The sequence below is a fragment of the Vidua macroura genome, chromosome 5 (genome assembly GCF_024509145.1).
Source record: "Vidua macroura isolate BioBank_ID:100142 chromosome 5, ASM2450914v1, whole genome shotgun sequence".
Taxonomy (NCBI): domain Eukaryota; kingdom Metazoa; phylum Chordata; class Aves; order Passeriformes; family Viduidae; genus Vidua; species Vidua macroura.
Genome location: NC_071575.1, coordinates 47,132,819 through 47,151,816, shown reverse-complemented (window position 1 = coordinate 47,151,816; position 18,998 = coordinate 47,132,819). Strand labels below are relative to the sequence as shown.

Below are 18,998 nucleotides of genomic sequence, written 5' to 3'. Positions count from 1 at the left end.
ATTTAGAAGAAAAAACTGTAAGGATAATAATTTAGCTAAATTGAGTCACTGTTGTCTTCTGAAGTATGTTTGAGCTTCGTTTTAACTGTACAGCTGACATACATATTTTGGGTAAGCACTATCCTGTGTGTTGATTTGTCATTTTACAAACCTCTTGCACAAAGTATTTACCAGTAGTATATTTGAGTATCCCATCAGCTATGCATTCTGAAATCTTGAATAGGGCTTCTCAAAGGAGACGTGATCATGCTCTCTGCTGTGTAAGTTGTTCTGCTTTGGAATTCTTGTTCTTCTCAGACATTAGATCAGAAAATAAATATTAAAATACTAATGCAGTTGTGAGTGACTTTTGGAGATTTGGGGACAACATACAATAAAGTTTAAGAGTTAAGAATCAGCAGAAATTGCTGCTTAATAGTAGGACCTAGAAAGTAAGGAGAAAAGTGAGTGTCATTGACTTATGGTATAGACATTTCAGTAGGAATTTGGATGTTAGTATTTTTTTTTAAGTATTTTTTTTAGTGAAGGTGTTCATAAAGGAAACTAGTAATAATTAAGGAAGATAGAGTCAAATAAGGACATAAATTACTTTTATCTATTTTAGAGTCTATGGGTAGAGAGAACCACACTGATCTTGGTGCAGAGTTTGCCTGGAATATCTCGTTGGTTTGAAGTAGAAAAACGTGAAGTGGTGAGTATGAGACTCATGTCAATACATATTGTGGGTTGGTTTACTTCCTTAATCTTATGTTATTTGATGAACTGCTTTAAGATTTATTATACATATGTAATTTCTTTGACCAAGGTCTCAAGGTGGCTACAACAAAATTATTTATAAAGTATATCGAGTTGTCTGATTTCTCTTGTCTTGAAAAGTATTTTTAAGAACTACCCTTAGGATTCATTTAAACAGCTAAGGAAAAAAAAGTTGAGAACAATAACAGACACCCAAAGGCAACACTTAATGTCAGTAAATTACTTCCTTAAAACTCAGTACCATGTAACATTTAATACTTAAAATATCTATAGCTTAATGTATCCTTCAATGTCCTTGAAAAGTAAATATTCTTCTAGTTCCTGTACTATAGCTGCCACGAGCTTCTGAACAGAACCTGTAGGAATAGGGTCAAATTTACCAGTCTGTTATTGACACATTGGAAGTTCTTCTCCTTGCTTGTTCTATTACTTAAAAAAATCCTCAAATAAATTCCAGATATATTTGGAGGTGTGCTCGTCCCGTAAATATCTCTAAATAACTGGTCAATTGCTGAGCTCTGGAGTACAGACAGCATCTGTAACTATTTTCTGTCTTCTCAAAGCTAGTCTTAGAATAATCCCATTAAATTTAACAATACCATAGTACAATTTATGTTCTCTAAAACTCTGTGGTTTTCTTTTATAATAGCAGGAAAATGTAACTATCTTGATATTCTCCTGTAGAAAACCAAACAAAGGTGGAGTTTAGTAAAATCAAAATGTGTGTGACATGAGAAATTTTGTTAGTTGACTCCTGCTGAGTCTTTACTAGGTTAGTATGACCACTGATATGAAGACCTTCAGTTTACTATCATTTTACCATTACAGTCACTATTTCCAAAAGTAAACTGTAATAATTTTTCCTGGGCACATATATATATATAGCATATATATATATATATATATATATGCTATACATAGCATATATATATATATATATATATATATGCTATATATAGCATATATATATATATATATATGCTATATATAGCATATATATATATAGCAGCTGCAAGCCTGTACTCTTCCCAATACTCAGCATTTGGTTTTTCTGGCAGTTCACACTACCTGTGAAAGAACTTCCCCACCCTTGAGAGTTGAGAGGCACATTCTGCTCAGGGCTGCCTTTGACTATAACTTGATCATCATTTTAGCTCAAAACTTGCATTCAAATTCCTGATCTATAAAGTCTTGTTGGTGACTTCACTTTGGATGGGGAAACCACCTCACCAATACTTCAGCTCTGCTCTGTACCCTTAAACTGATGAAGCTCCCTGACTCCAAGCCTCTTTTAAGTAATTACTAAGGATGGTTTAATCCTGAATTCTAGGAGTTCCACCACTGGCTGAAAGTATGTTAATGTTTTGCAGCAAGGGCTGGGTCATCTCTCAAGGTCAGATAGTGAATCTATAAAAGAGTGACAGTTACTTATTTTGATCATTGAATAGATGAAAAAATCAAATCTCTCCCCCAGCTGAGAAGTACTTTCTCTATCAAACTACTCTAGGACATAGAGTAATATAGTTTTATGTTAAGAAATCAAAAATTACCTGCAATATATTTCATCTTGCAACTGAAGGTTAAGTTGTTTGCAATGTTTCTCACTCATGTTTCAGGTGGAAATGAGTCCCCTTGAGAATGCTATTGAAGTTTTAGAAAATAAGAACCAGCAGTTAAGAACACTGATTAGTCAGTGTCAAACGCGACAGATGCAGAACGTTAACCCTCTCACAATGTGTCTAAATGGGGTCATTGATGCAGCAGTTAATGGTGGAGTTGCTAGATACCAAGAGGTAAGCAATTTACTTTCTGTTTATTATTTCTGTTTTATATCTGATTTCTTTCCCCGTACAGATGCAGCTCCTCTGTATGAATTAAGGACAGAATTTACTGTATGAATAATAGTTAAAATTATAATTATATTGCAGTTTTGGGTTAGGTAATGTTAATGACATGGTTTATTGAAATAACCATCTTGCTGCAGATAGTACCATAAACTTACTCCAGTGATGACTCAATTCACAATTACCCTGCATTCTTCAGTGATTTGATTGGAAATTTTCAATTAACTGGTTAATTGTAAGTAAATTATTATAATACATTGCCTATTCTGGGACTGGAGATAATTCTGGCCAACTAGCAAATTTACTTTTTTGTGCTGACATTCTAGTTTTTATATGCATATATATATATATATATATATATATATATATATACATAAATTTTCAATGAGAAGTTCATTTTTTTGAAGAATCATAATTTTCTAGATCCTTCTTGTATCTCTTTTCCAAGTTTTTAAGAAAAGCTATTTTGGGGGCAGGGGGGAAAGGCATTTAAAAAAATAAATACCATTTTAAAATGTCTAACACTGGATTTGTTTCTAAGAGTTGTTCCTCATTATTATAATTTCTGAATCATCTTAGGAGAACCTTAAATGTTTGGGATGCTGTATTTATACAAAATTCTGTGGAATTTTGAAACTTCAGTGAAAAGAAAAGGTTAGGGTTTTTTTGCAGCTCAACTTGATTTTTCTCTTTCTCCTAATAGTCTTATGAAATACTTGAGTCTGCTGGTTTTTCCTTTGAAAATGTCAAGTTCAATAACATTCTGCCCACTTGTCTCAAAGGCTGAGAGATTCAGAGTTCACTCAACAGTGTTAAATTTTGGTAAAACTGCATCTTAATTAAACTACAAGAAAGTGAGTCTGGTATAGTATTAGAATCTGCCATCAAAACTGCAGTGTTACGAAAATTGTGAGACTGAAGCAAAGCAGTAACATTTTTTATGTTTCCTAGCTGCCTTTAGACAACAACAAAACTGTTTAGCATAGTGAAGCACCATGAAGGGAGTCCCTGGAGAAATATAGTCATGTCAGAGCTATGTCTGGTTTGAATTAGCAGTGTCAGAGCTAGCTCAGTGTCTCTGCACAGCTTCCATTCTTCACAAGCATATCAAAAGTTCTTGCTCCTTATTGTTGTCCTTGTCTGTAATTCTTTATCTCTTACACAGTGTTCATGTTTCAATTCTCTTCTGCCCTCTCTCACTGTATTAAAATAGGATTTTTCAGCAATTTGTTTTGTAAATATCAAAACTGTTAGCAATAATTGTGATGCTTTTTTTTCCCATTTCTCTCTAATTCTTCACTTTGCATGTCCACTTTTCAGTCTTTATATGTCTACCTGTTGTTTTGCCAGTTCTTATCTTCTACCTTTCTTGCTATCCTGTTTTCTGTAAATGCTTTTCCCTGTTTCACCTGCTTTTCCCTTCTGTGTTGTACAAAGGTCAAAGTTCAGTCAGTCTTGGAGCATTTGGTCTTGAAGTAAGAATAACCATGTCTTTATCATTATCTTCCTTCCCTTCAGGCAACTTCCAAGTTTTAAGAAGTGGCCTTTGACCATCTGCTGCCTTCTTCATTTTGTCTTCCTTCTTCCCTCTTTCTTATCTTTAAATTTTTTCCCTTTAATTTTTTTTCCTGTATTTTTTTTCTTTTCTGATGGGGAAGAAACTAATTATTCAGCACCTTCATATTTCAAATGTTAAACCTATCCATTCACTAGTGGCTACATTTTTTTGCCTATGGTCTCCACAAATGACTGTATGATTAATTACGTATTTACGATGTATTATGAATTATTGCAGTTCAAAGGAACTTAAAGTTATCTAGAAACTTGTTTTTAAAAAAAGAGAAATAAAAGTGGTGTGCTTTTACTCACTTTGTTTTACTTTATAATTTTATTCTGTTTAGGCATTCTTTGTCAAAGAATATATCTTGAACCATCCAGAAGACGGAGAGAAGATCACACGCTTAAGAGAACTTACGCTCGAGCAGGTAAAGTGGGGAAAAGACTGAAAAGATGGCCTGTTCAGCTGTTCTAGCTAAAAATGTCCCCATATAAAATAAAAAATGTCAGAGGTTAAAATTGCCCTGTGGTCTTCAGTGTTTTCTGAGTTAGATTCCAAGTAGAGAGTAACTTTCTATACAAGCAGGTTTCTGGGCCATGCTAATATATTTTCCCTAGTCCTTTCCATCATCAACTTAATCACTTCAAACTGTTTTGTGTAAAATAAAGGTTGAGTGAGAGGCCTGCCTTGTCATGCTCATATACAAATATTTGCACAAAACATTTTATCACTACTACAGAATAAACATTATTTAATTGAAACATTTGATGGCTTTGGCATATATTTGTATTTTACCAATACTACAGAAAATATTTTCACTACAAGGTTCGCTATAAGAACAAAAGAGCATTCAAAATCTTATTGCAATGAAAGATATCTAGTAGTAATTGGCAAAGTAGGTAGGCAGTAAAATAAATACAAAGTGATCAATTTAAGCATATGAGTATTCTGTGCATGATGTGTTTTTTGCATTATTTCTCTATTCATTTATAAGCCAATGACCTACCAGCCTCAAATATGAAGTGTTTCCATTTGAAAATGCTGCATATTTTCAAATCAAAGATCTTACTAATATTTCAGCTTTTTAACTGGCATTTATCTATTTTTGTTCTATGCAGTATGTTGAAGTTTCAAATTTTATTGCCAGCTTGGAATAAAAAGGTATTGGAATTTGGCAAGATGGGAATTCCATTTTTCATCAGCATTGTGGGATCTTTTGGTCAGATCAACCAAGTGACAAGTCCTCAGACCGTACAAATCAGAATAGATTCACTGAGCTCACTTTAATTTCACTGAGACGATGTATAGTAATTGACATTATAATTTAAATTTTTCAAGCTATAGTTAATTTCACTAATGTTTACAATGTAAAACTGGAGTTAATAACTTCCTGTAACAAAAATGTGGGTTCCAAGGAATAGCAGTTCAACCCTCTCTGGCACCCACAGCTGATTTAAAGCAGAGCATTCAGAAGGGCCAGGATGGCTGTGTGTGTGGATGGATGTGCTGCAGTCCTGACCCCAGGTCAGGGATGCTGTACAGCTGCGTGCCTGATCGCAGGCTGCCTGAAAACATCGGCCAGGAGCTCTCATCCAAAGATATTACAGCACACCCTAGCTATTTTGTTTTTAAATCTGAGTTTATCTGATTCCTTGTGTAACTAATTCAATATTTTGAATGCATGTGACCAAATTTGAGCAAGATTAAAGTTTTAGCACTGTAATTCTGAAGCATGTCATGCTTTGTGTCAAGGATATACATCAAGCCACCACTTATGGAGGTCTCTGGGGAGCTGAAATAGGATAGGGGACCATGGACTTCATTGCCAATATATTACAGAGTCTCTGGATGGTCAAACGGATTTGACCATTGCTGTTGTTTCATGCTTTTTACAACTGTTCTTGTAGAAAATGGCTTTTATTTAGGGTTTAGAACTGCTCCTTTGTAAAGCTGGCATTAAATCAGATTTTTCACCATGTTATCCATAGTGTTTTTTAATATTACAGTTGAATTTGCAAAGGTGAAACCTTTGGGAAAGTTGAACAGGAAGTGGCAATAAATCCTCCTGCGTGCTTTTTTGGTGTCCTAATTGATGATGAGAGCTTAAAAAAATTGGATCAAAAATATTTTTTCCCTTTCTGCAGGCCCAGATTCTAGAATTTGGCTTGGCAGTGCACGAGAAGGTGGTGCCACAGGACATGAGGCCATTGCACAAAAAACTAGTGGATCAGTTCTTTGTGATGAAGTCAAGCTTGGGAATACAGGTACTCACGTGAACAGGTGCAGGGATAGAACAGAAGACTGTCCAGCTTCATTAAGGGTTGGTACATTTTCCCAAGCAACAAACAGTGACATCTTTTGGTTGTTTGTCCCCATTACAGCTTATATCCTTTTTGCAGTACCACAAAGCAAAGAGAAACATAAACTTCCCATACCATGTAGAGAAAAGTAGTCATGTTTTACTAATAGTAACATCTTACTATCATTAGTGAAAAGTTAAAATATTTTTCTTATTAATGATGAAGCTGATCCAAAATGCCATGTAACTACATTTATGTGTAGTTATATACATATCTGAATCTTACAAAATACTTAAGATATTATGTTAATTTTAATTAATCTTCTTTTAATAACTCTCCAGGAATTTTCTGCCTGTGTACAAGCTAGCCCTATTCATTTCCCAAATGGAAGTCCTCGTGTATGCCGGAATTCCATACCTGTTTCTATGAGCCCTGATGCTGCCAGGGTAATACCACGACGCAGGCAAGTTAAATATTAGTAATGACATATTTTTGCTACCCATGGAAGATGACCCATAAATACTTCTATTATGTGCATGCTTTCTTGTATGGTCTGACTGAAGTGTGTTCAGCTTTGAATAGCTGGTATATGTATTCTCTCTCCTTCTTTCTCTCTGTCTCCCCTCCCCCAATTAAAGATTAATAAACATATGCTGTTCTCACATGAGAAATTATGATTGACAATTAGAGTTAACCATTTTATATTTCACTATTCTTATAATAGCCCCTTGAGTTACCCAGCTGTCAATCGGTATTCTTCCTCATCACTGTCATCCCAAGCTTCTGCTGAAGTCAGCAACATCACTGGGCAGTCAGAAAGCTCAGATGAAGTTTTTAACATGCAGGTATAATTTATTGTCATTCTTCAAACTGTACAGAATCTTTCTTACAAAGCTATTTACTAAATTAATTATTCTATTATTTCATTCAGAAATCTCATAACTATTGCTGATGTTTCTTTAAAAAACAAATCTTTAAATGAGATGTTAAACTCATGCACTTAGAAATAACTTTTATGTAACTGTTTTCTCTTGTTTAAATTAGAGCATTAATTTTTTACAAATATAGTAAGTAGCAATAGACTATGATGCAAAGTCAACTGACTGTGCATAGACTTTTTTGTCCAGTTGTCACGTTGTGATGTAATTATTTTACTGTATTAATTACATTTGTATTTATTTAGTATTTGACTACATCTTTGTGTAGTTAGATTAATGTTCCTTATACTGATTTGCTATTTTGAATTACTGATAAACTACTCCAGGTAGTTAAAAGTTCTTCGTTCTAGTGAAAAGTATGCTATAAATTTTTGTTTTCCAAACCAGTAAATGTGATCTGGTAACTACAAAATCTCTTCTATACACAGCCTAGTCCATCTACCTCAAGCTTGAGTTCTACTCATTCTGCTTCACCTAATGTGACCAGTTCTGCTCCATCCAGTGCCAGAGGTCAGTGCTCGTCTGCTGTGGCAAACCATACTAAATTACTCGTGATACATTACACAGCTGAATTTCTCCATGATGTCACTGGCAGACATCATATTTAGCCAATTAGCTGGGGAATCTGAATTATTAGAGACAGATTTTTTTTTTTTTGTCATAAGCATAGAATTGACTTTCTTGACTTTCACTGCATTCATTTAATCGCTAGACACGTTTATATTCTAGCTTCTCCTCTGTTGTCTGACAAGCATAAGCATTCCCGAGAAAACTCTTGCCTGTCTCCCAGAGAGAGGCCCTGCAGTGCCATCTACCCTACTCCTTTGGAAACTTCTCAGGTAAGAAGTTTGTTGGGAATCCTTGGAGCACAAATAGGTACGAAGACAATAAAGGTGCATATTGAACTTTGAGCAGATTTCAGTGCCTGCTCACTGCTGTAACTTTCTCAGGGTTTTTTTTATGGTTTTGTAAGCAAATACTCTAAAGTATTTTAGATGTAAGAGATGTGAATAGAATACATAATGCTTGGTCACATTTCTGCTTGATTTCTTTAGGTGTAGGTCTGTTTCTTTATGTTTACTTACTGAAGTGAGAGAGAGATGCAGAGACTTACTGGATGACACAGCCTGCTTGTGTGGAACAACAAGCATTTGTTCAATCTAGGGAAGAAGACAAAGAATTAAAAACTCTTATCATGTCAGTTGTCCTTGTTTAGCTCCCTTTTGTTTCCTTCTGAGAAAGCTAATCCTAGCCACTGTGAGATAATAATCCAGTCCATGTGGCAACTCTTATTTTCCAACGTAGTTTTGGAAAAGAATGGTAGACATTTTGTTACTCCAGAGAAAATAATGTATTGTGTTTCTGCCTTAAAATACTATTACACAGGTCTGTATGAGATCGAGTGTTCTGAAATTCAGCATGAGCTTGGTAAACTGGTCAACACTGAATCCTTATTTCATCTTTTCTTCTTCATGGCCCTATTTTCCCAAAGTGCTTTTCACAGCTGCTGTTTTAATCCCTGCCATCACACAATGTACCTCTTGCTGAAGCTGAGAAAGATGAGAATATACATACAGTGTTAAAGGCTGTCCTTTCAACACTGTCCTGTCTATCAGAAGTTTTACCACTGATAAAAACCAGCTCCAGGATTCTTTATTTTAGAAATTATTTATTGGTTTCTCATTAGCTCTTTTCTCGTCCCTTGTTTCTTTGGTTATTGAATTTGCTCTTGATTTAATTTTTAATCTCTTTTCTTTTTAAGTCCTCATGCTATTACCTGAGGGCTTAACAAGTAATACTGAGGCTTAGCCAGACTTAAGGACAGTTCTCAGGAACTACTTAGAGCAGATAGATCTACTGGGCACTTCATCAGTAGTAGTGGAGCCAAAACAACAGACAGGAAAGATCAGGAGATGCTCTTTAAATAAAGCGGTTTTACAGTTTGCCGCAAAGAAAAATTATCCCATTTTTGCTCCCAGACTACAAACTCTTGCTTTGCCAAGTGGAATGCGACTTCTATCCCCCACTCTATCCGAGATTGCATAAGGGAGGCTGAGGAGCTCGTAGGCCCAGTCTCCACTCTCTCTGAGGCTCGCCCAGCAGGAAAGTCTCCCAATCTGTCTCTACCCTCAGTGTCCCATGAGAGGGTAAGTAGAAAATTAACTTGCTCATATAGTGAAGTATATTTCAAAGATGAGAAGGTCTGACGGTTTCTTTCTGCCCTTATAACTGTAAATGAGGAGATATCTTTCTGGGGAAAGGTGAAATTTCTTTCTCTGCTGTTCCCTCAGCAATAAAAATGGACTGTGATCAGAAACAAAATCCTAATTCTCTGCACTCTGATAAAGAAGGGGAAAAGAATTCCTCAGGACAATTGTAAGGAGATATCTTAGAGATACCTGCAACTCTCATTTAAATTTAGATGCTCAAACTGTTCCTTGTCCTTTTTCATTTCATTTTAACACCACTTCAACAGTGTTGGTTGGAGCTTCACACTGAGAGGAAAGGACCACCCATTTATTAATTACTTTGTTACATACTGCTTGATGAAAGCAATTTTCACATTAGGATTTCAGCTGGGAGAGGTGAGATTCACAGGTAAATTCCTGAACTTCAAGGCTTTCAGGCCATAGCTACCTTATCTGAGGAAGTTTGATGGACTTCGCAGAACAAGACCACAGCAGTACTTCATCCACTTCCTCATTGAAATTGATGCTCAAGGTTATGTACAGCTGTTTTTAGTCAACATCCATTTGTGCTTGCTTTGTGATCTCTGGCTGAATGGTTGTACAGTGTCTCTCCTGCTCTTCCCATACTCTGAAGAGGAATGGCTGCTGTCATTGACTGGTCAACAAGCCTCCTTAGTTTTTTGCACTATTATTCTTCCTATTGAAGCTTTTTGAATTTCACATTTTTGGGGTTTTTATTTATGTGTCATTAAACATCCTGTGATTGCTCTTACTCTTCCATATGGTTTTATATCTCATTCTTTTTAGTATGTCTTTGTTTCTCTGTATTTCATTCAGCTTTTGTCTCTGTATCTCTTCGCAATTTCAGTTGTTGTTTCAGCTGTTGTGCTTTACCTTTGCAACAGAAAATGGACTTCAACACTTGCCCATCACATCCTAGTGCATTGCAGACACACTAGGCAGTGAACACTCAATCCAGACCAGGCAGGAACATATGGTCACACTCTCTGTCACATCAGAGTACATGTGTAGCTTTACCACCTCAGTTTAATGGTAACCCCAGGAAAACAGATATTACCTGACCCAGAATGACTCACATATGACATACCTACCACACACCTACTGTAGCTCAAAGTGTACCAAAAGCATTCTGTCTCTGAGATGTTTAAAGTGAAGTTGAATTGGGCTTAAGTATTTGTTCCTCACTTAGTAACATGAAGCTGCAACATATTAGATCAATTATGATAACTTTGCAACGGGGTTTGCCATCTTGTGGAATCCCAGCATAGTGCCTCACCAACTTGGCACAGTGCTCTGTGAACACTGGAAAGAGACACAATAATAGGATTTTATTTGGATTTTACAGATCATCTAGTCTTGCTTTTAAAGAAAAAAAAAAAAAGTAAGAAAAAAACCCTACATTTATCTGTTATCATTTCCTCTGGAAAGTGCATCTGAATTGCAGGATTAACTGTATGCTGTTTACATATATTTTCAAGACAAACTAGTGACCCATTTGAATGCTGCCAAACAAAATAAATGGTAGAATTTTTTTTTCATACATTTACTGTGATTTGTAAACAAAATGGATTTTAAGAAAATTAAAGACAAACATGCTTTATGGGTCAGCTCTTATCCGCAAGACAATTAAGACTGCTACCAAAAAAGTCAGGGTTGGAAAAAAATACACAATGCTTTTCTTAGGTAACAGCCATAACTTGAATATTATCTTGTTCAGATTCTGATTCGGTAATGAAATTATTTTAAGAAATCTATTAAGATATCTCTTTAGGAATTATCTTTATTATGTTTTTTAAGGTGCTGGAAACTGTCAGAACTCAGTATATAATAATCCTCCCTCCAATTTCTGTGTGTACAATTTTCAGAAAACTAGTCTCCTCCCTAACTGTATACACATACTTTAATTAAACTGTTTATGTTCTTATGTGATGTTTATCACTCTACCTCCTAAGCAGACCTGGGAATGAGGGGGGATAATAACAAAAATATATTTGTTTTCTTAAAGGCTACTGAAATACAACAGTAACTATGTGTAAACCATGCTGTTCTCAATTTACAGAGAATGCTGTTTAATCATATTGGAGATGGTGCTTTGCCACGAAGTGATTCCAATCTGCCTGGCTCTGACAAAGGTAAGCAGACATGCTGCAATATGCCAATCTTTGAAGAATGAAAACTTAATTACTCCATCATGTTCCTGTGGAATGCCAGTTCTTTTGAGTGCATACTGTTATCTCCAAGTGTCAAAACACTCTAACTGACTAAATAAATTATGCTAACAAATCTAAGTGTCAAAACACTTTGCCAAAAAGGGGAGAACTGAATTTTGCACTCAAATAAGGCCCAGAAATTTGCAGGAGGGGGTGATGGAGCAGCAGGTTTCATCAGGCTGCCTGTGAGACCTATCCTTTCTTCTTCTCAAGAGAGACATATGTGGGGAAAAGCCAACTTCTGGAGAATGGGGCAAAGAGAAGGCAAAGAAATGGACAGAGTTCTGAAGTTTGGTACCTGCAAGTCCTGTTTATCAAATATAACTCAGTGTGCTTCTGTTTAAACTTGGATTGAAAACACCAATTTGTGGTTTCTCGCATTTTGGGGATTTTGTTTTTAATTAGAGTAAATGAGAAACATGTATTTCCATAGAAAAAATATTGCCTCTTATAATTTTGCACATAGGGAAATCCAATATTGTTGGCATAGCAATTGTTTGCCATGATTTCATTCTGTGCCTCACATCACTAATAAGCTCCGTCATTTCATTATGGTACCTTTGTGGTAAGCTGAATAAAGGATACAGTAAAATAAATTCATAGAAAGTAACTATTTTAATAATATACTGTAATAAGTACTGACCAGGAATCAGATTTTCTTTTAATAAGAGCTAGATTTTATAGGTATTTTTGTGTTTACATTTTTTGAAAACACGCGTAGAATTTTTTCACAGGGCTGAAAAACATATGAAATCATTTAACATGGAAATAGCAAAACTTTTTCACTGACCCATGCAGCCAAGTACATCACAGAATTGTTAAAATGAAGTATTCTCTCTTGAAGGCTTCAGCAGTCCAAAAAACTTACTGCTTGGATGACTTAAAAGAAAAAAAATTGGCTTGTCAAGAGATTTGGGCATTTGAAGTATCTAGGTCTGGTGCCAGGTGATTTTTAGGATGAGGACAAAGCCATGCTGTTGGGTGACAGCTTACAATAAAAAGCAAATACTGTATTGCATATTTTGGCAATAACAAAGCAAAATGGTCCTCTAGAAAATAGATTATTCTGTTCATTGCTCCCAGGGTCAACTAAAGGGTTATTATACTGTAACAACATTGTTTCAGATATGAGACCAGTGGTTTTTTAGTACTTATTGTATTAAGTCTGGTGTGTAGTGGGATTGCAGTTCTGAGAGCTCTCAGAATTGCTACAATTTATGCCATCAGTTAGCAACAATACTTTGCTTTTTCATTTTGTCTTTGTAAATAAACACAGGGTCCTTGCATGTGATTCTCTACTCACAATTGAAATAAGTAAACAAGAAGGAAACTGTCATGGCAAAGCAAGAGGTTTGAGGCTTTTAAGGTGGAGGATTTTTTGGTGGTGTATTTGGGAGATGAATGCCAGGTTTGAAGAGGTTATTTTCAACTCCTTTTTTGTTTTTAAGAAGGTGTAATGAGAATTGTATTTTTTAAATTAGCTTTTGTCCTCCTCATGTTAAATGCTCTCTCCTTCTGTCTGTCTGACTTCTTTCTGATACTGGTGACATCTTGATGACATGAGATAATCCAGTTCTATGAAGGAAGATGTTCCAGACCTTATGGGGTCATTCAGTTAAAATCATCAAATCTGATCAGGGTAAAAGACCAATAAAACAGCCACTTCTATGCATGTCAAGGTGGCAGTCAATTTACATTGATTAAGCAGAGATCCTTGACCACAGATATAAAGTGTGCAGAAATTTTCTCAGTCCATAATAATTTCTTCATTTGATATTTTTTGCTGTCAGACACTTAATTTCTTCCAATTTTTACTCCCTACATTTTGTGCCCTTCTTTCCACCTTCTCTCAATTGTGGATTTGTAGTCTATGCAGGCAACACAGGAATGTTAGCACAGAAAGCTTTATGAAGGAGGTCGATAGGAATTTGGAGAGTTCCTTTCTCTAGTCCCTTCTGTATATAAAATGAGTTAATGGGAACAGTTTATGAATAGTCTATTCCCTTCTGCCTGGAAAGCTCTAAATACGAGTCTGGTGCAATGATAAACTGATTATATTAAAAGGCTTCAAGCTTATCTCCCTTTGTGGCTGGATTTGCAGTGCACCAGAGTGCAATCTCAGCTGCTGCTGCTGTTGATGGCTGCCACTGCTGGTCACCAACTGACCTGAGGGCCAGGTGCATCCATCAGGCATCCATGAGATTGATGGCTGCTGTTTAAGAGTTTTGCAAGTGCAGATGTAATCAGGCGAGCTTTTCAGGCATGCTTATTGAGTTGTTAGACATTCTGTCTGTTTTTATGCTCACAGATAAAAGCAAGTTAGAGAACTGGGAGTGTTGATGCCTATGACAGTTTTTTCATTCTCTTCCAGCTGTAAACACCACCCCCAGCAGCTGGAGCTTGGACAGTGGGAAGGAAGCCAGAAACACATCAGAAAGTGGAAAGCTTATATCTCCTCCTGTACCACCAAGACCTGCACAGACTGGTGAGTTAATGGACATCTCACGTAAAGCTCCAGTACTTGAGGGCATAGATTCTTTCCACTCTGTTTGATGTTTAACTTCTTGGGCAGGTCAACTTATTATTTGATTTCTTACATGAAAGGCTGTAGAACTGCCTCAGTGGGTATTTTCATCTTGTTAACGTTCTCTGCAGTTTCCAATACTCTGCCCCTTCACTAATGAATGAGCAGTTTCAGACAGTTCATGTTAGAATGAGGAAGGATGATCAAATATAGCCTTTTGATTTTATGATAATTGGAGATTAGCAATCAGAAATGATCATTAACCACAAAGAATCTTATTGGTCAGAAAATGCACAGCATTCATGAAAGTACATGAGTTCTGTTATTATAACCATTTTGCCTTTCAAAAGATTAATTTCCATTTAAAGGAAAGGCTGCTCAAGTGATACTATAAATATAATACTCACTCAAAGGAGTGAGTAAACATTTTGTGTGTTATACTTTAGCCTCTGAGTTTGTCCAGGCATGTTTCCAGTATATTTGTAGGTAAATGTTTGATATAAATATATTATGTATTTTCTATTTTCCTGATTTGACTTACAAATACATAATATATTTCTTAAGAACAAAAAGGGAAAAGTTGTCATACTGACTCTTTTTTTTAACTTTGGAAGATTACAATCAATTTAAAGTGATATAAAATTTGTCAGAAAAGGCAGGTGCTGAAATTTTTTCTACTTGGTTGTACTGCAAGATAATCCAGAGAATAAAGCAAAATAAACAAAATCTCTAAAATTATTTACAGCCATCAGTCAAGAGAACTAGAGATAATGTTTATGTATCAAATGATCTCCTATCCACTTAAAAAGATTTCTTAGTGAAAATTGTAATGCCACAAGTGCACTGAAATCCTTCTACCTTTACAGCATCACCAGCAAGACACATAGCCTCCATTTCCCCTTCTCCTGCTGGAAGATCACCAATGAAGGTACTGTCTTATTGCAGTGAATTGCCTTTGTGAGACATATGGTATATATTTAATATACATTATTTGGGATTATATTATGTTTTCTTTTTCTTATCATATACCTGTACAAAAAACAGTATTCTGTCTCCAACATGAAAGAAGGGGAGGTGCCAGGAAAACCTGTTGTGCAACCCCTTCATCTTATTCTTCCAGTATTCAGAGCTGTTAGATTAGATGGTCAGTTAGAGAGTACTTCCTGCTTCAATCATTTTAATACCCATTTTCCTCTGCAGGATGATGCAGGGCAGTTGTAGGAAGTTGCAAATTGTCACCTGCCAGTAGGACACATTAAGCATAGGCTATGAATAAGCACTGGTTCTTCTCTGGTAGTTAAACATCCAAAGTAATTTAAGATCCAGCCTAAACTGAGCAGATTTCATTTCTATTTCAAGATGTTTGCATGTGTTGGTACCCACATACTGGTACCTGCTTTTTTTCTGGAAAACTTGACTGGATAATCTGTGTTTTCCACAGCATTGGAGCTCACAAACATGCAGCCTGCTTATTCCAGGCAAACCCTGGTGCTGACAGAGTACATGACATGGGTCTTGGGGATAGCCTCTGCCACCCCACTGAAGCAGAGATGATTCTGCAGGTAGAAATATAAGAGTCAACAACATGGAAGGAGAGCAAATAGAAAGGAGCATGACTGGTGTTTCAGCTACTCAGACGCAAGGACAGAGGGAAGTACCCTTGCCAAATTAACCCTTCAGCAACCCAGTGCCTAACTGATACTGCAGATACACATTGCCTGAGGAGGAGAACAGCACCACAAAGTATTTCCTTTCCCTTTGAGGTCCCTAATTACAAGTCCACACTCATTGTCCTGTTTGCTTTCCCATAAGCCTGTAACATTACTACTTTTGTCTGCACAGTGGTCCAAATACATAGCAAAGTAATTCTGCTGGCCATCAGGGTGCCTCATAGTCCTATTACCATTCTGCTGAAGTGAGCACCAATCCTAAATTTTGCCCTAATTGCTTACTAGGAATCTCTTTAGAACATTAGGATCTTGTCCAAAGATGAGTGACCCTTCCTTTTCATCCTGAATGGACACAGTACTGATGATTCTTAGGGATGTTTGAAGCTTGTACTAACATTCTTCTTCTGTAGGTCTTGTCAGAATTTAAGCATTTTACAAAGTCTAGATTGCTGCTTGGAAGAGGAATGCTGGCCCAAAATACTTCTGAGAACTGCTGGATCTCACTTTGAGCATCCATGAATTTCCAGACTGTTTTGGTGTCTAGACTGTTACTTGCTACTGGTAAAAGTAGTCTACACTGTTTTACCAGAACCAAGTGGTTACCTGTACAGTCTTTATGTATTTGCCATTGTTCTGAATGAGACAAAAGCAAAGGTCCTAAATCTTATATATGGTCATTTACTCCAACTGTCCAATGGTCTTGGAACTGGAGCCAAATACATAATTTATTTGAAAACCTTGACCCTGGGTGTTTGTGGGAGTAGGAGTGCAGTTGCAGCCTCCTCACATACAGAGGAATGGAACATGAAACAGGCTTCTGAGAAAGTCTGATATGTCTTCACCAGGAGTTGAGCTTTAAATAAAACTCGCTTTGCTTTTCCACAGCCATATACAGGGCTCAGATTTTAGCTTTTCTTCTAACAGTGTGCTACCAGAGAAAACCATCCTAGTACAAAACCCACTGATGTAAATGAAGATTTTTTCTCCATTGATTTCAGTGCTCTGTGGATCCAGTCCTAGATGGATAACTAAAATTATCTCAACAGCATAAAGTCAGTGCAGCCAGCTCTGTACATCCCTGCCCCTCTCCTCCTCCTCCACTCCCATCCTTTGTTGCATGATTCCCACTCTCACCTCAAGCTGAGCAACTGAGCATCAACCAGTCTAACAAGAATGGGAGTGAGAAATTTATCTTTATTTTGATTTCTCCATCCCTTTTTTAGCCTGAGGCTTGAGGCCAATAAGTTGGGATTGTCTCAGATGACTCCAGTCATAATTAGATATGGTGCAAAAAAAAATTTAACTTGGAAAGTGTGAGCTAACCTTTCACAGTTTTCAGCTGAAGTTGCTTCACTGAACTAGAACTGTTCAGCAGTTTTAGGTAGGCCTTTATTGTCCATGCCTTTTATTTGTCATCAGCACTGTTGTTGCTGCTTGGGCCCTCAGCTCTTGGTCCCTCACCATCCCTCACTGACCCATGAGGCTGCTGGTGCAGCCTATGGCCACCTGTGCCCTCCATATGGCCTTTGTCTCTGAGACACACGTGGTGTGTTGTGTTTGTATGTCTAAGGAACACCTGGGAGATGGGGAGAGGAAGGGTGGTGATGCTTTCATCTCCTGCCGTTCTGCTGCTGCCCCAAATGGGAGCAGGAACAGCAGAGAAGGGGACTGGCACCCAGCAGCACTCTTACCTTGATACGTGCTTTGTGCTACTCCCCCCACACTGCTTTTATGGTACACTCAGAAACGATGCCATGATGTAAGTGCACTTTTCATTGCACAGCAATGCACTAAAAGCTGTGAGGAAAAGCTTTGGAAACTGAATTTGGGATATGAGAGCCTGCAGAAGCAGCAGTGGCTGGGCTTTGGCGTTAGGGGGCAGGATACCCCCAGGTATACCCTGCGCCCATTGATGCATTCCACTTCCAGCTGGGAAAACTAAGAGTGTGTTCTAAAGACTAAAAGATTTTTCCAGGGTATTATGATAGTAAGATAACATTCAAAACCAGTTTTATTTCCACTTGTATGAATTACTGGCATGTCCACTATCTAAGGTGTACCCAGGCACTACTGAAATGAGCTTTTTATCAGTTTCTTACCAGGTACTGATTAAACAAGGATGCAAACATTTCTGTTTATCAAAGCTCAGAGTTTCATGCACTGTATCTATGTATGTTTTTTGAGCACAGAAACACTCTCCCTCCTATATGCCAGGTAAAATCTTCTTCTGCCCTTTCATTTGAGCAGGGGTCTGTGCAATCATTCACACCGTCTCCAGTGGAGTATCATTCCTCGGGGCTCATATCCAACTCCCCAGCACTGTCAGGGAGTTACAGCAGCGGCATCTCTTCGCTCAGCCGATGTAGCACATCAGAAACATCAGGCTTTGAAAGCCAAGGCAGTGAACCAGCAGTGACTGTCCCAAGCTACAGCATTTCTGAGGAGCCTGTGAGAAAAGAAAGCAAAACCCCACCACCTTACAGCGTGTACGAGCGGACTTTGAAACGGCCCGTTCCTCTACCTCACAGCCTCTCCATCCCGCCCGCTGCAGACCCCCCAGCACTGCCACCCAAGCCTCAGCTGGTTCGGCCAAACAACCTGGAAAACAGCAGCAGGAGGACTGAGCAGGTTCCCCGGCCCAGGCCTCTGCCCCGCAAAGTCTCTCAGCTATGAGAAGCCACTTTTATATTTAATTGCAACACATTCTCTACTGTTTAAGAAATAATATTTTTTAAAAATGGTAAAACTCATTTAGTTAGGCACTTTAATATTTTGTCCACCTTTTCTTTTGAGTAATTTTGAAATGCTTATTAATTTTATGTTGCACATTTGAAATGAAATTACTAATTTAGGTTGCCAGATATTACAGGAAGCATGAATGAGAGGATTTTTTTTTAATTTCATGGTGGTGAATACTGATAAATGCTTTTATTTGTACTTTATTTTTATTTGAAAAATCTAAAACCCTACAACTCTCATCTGAGTTAG

The 18,998-nt window shown here is 37.1% G+C and overlaps 1 protein-coding gene across 1 annotated transcript in view; it reads left to right on the top strand.

Annotated features, from left to right (window-relative positions):
- DOCK4 (dedicator of cytokinesis 4) overlaps nucleotides 1-18,930 on the top strand; it is a 218,492-nt gene extending 199,562 nt beyond the window's left edge. Inside the window, exons 42-53 of the mRNA XM_053977046.1 lie at nucleotides 605-691; nucleotides 2,373-2,549; nucleotides 4,502-4,585; nucleotides 6,303-6,422; nucleotides 6,800-6,921; nucleotides 7,183-7,303; nucleotides 7,825-7,906; nucleotides 8,126-8,235; nucleotides 11,666-11,738; nucleotides 14,188-14,301; nucleotides 15,207-15,268; nucleotides 18,258-18,930. Of these exons, the coding sequence (XP_053833021.1) occupies nucleotides 605-691; nucleotides 2,373-2,549; nucleotides 4,502-4,585; nucleotides 6,303-6,422; nucleotides 6,800-6,921; nucleotides 7,183-7,303; nucleotides 7,825-7,906; nucleotides 8,126-8,235; nucleotides 11,666-11,738; nucleotides 14,188-14,301; nucleotides 15,207-15,268; nucleotides 18,258-18,683 (1,578 nt within the window). The 3' untranslated portion in view covers nucleotides 18,684-18,930. The remainder of the gene's footprint in view (nucleotides 1-604; nucleotides 692-2,372; nucleotides 2,550-4,501; nucleotides 4,586-6,302; nucleotides 6,423-6,799; nucleotides 6,922-7,182; nucleotides 7,304-7,824; nucleotides 7,907-8,125; nucleotides 8,236-11,665; nucleotides 11,739-14,187; nucleotides 14,302-15,206; nucleotides 15,269-18,257) is intronic.
- The last annotated feature ends 68 nt before the right edge of the window (nucleotides 18,931-18,998 follow it).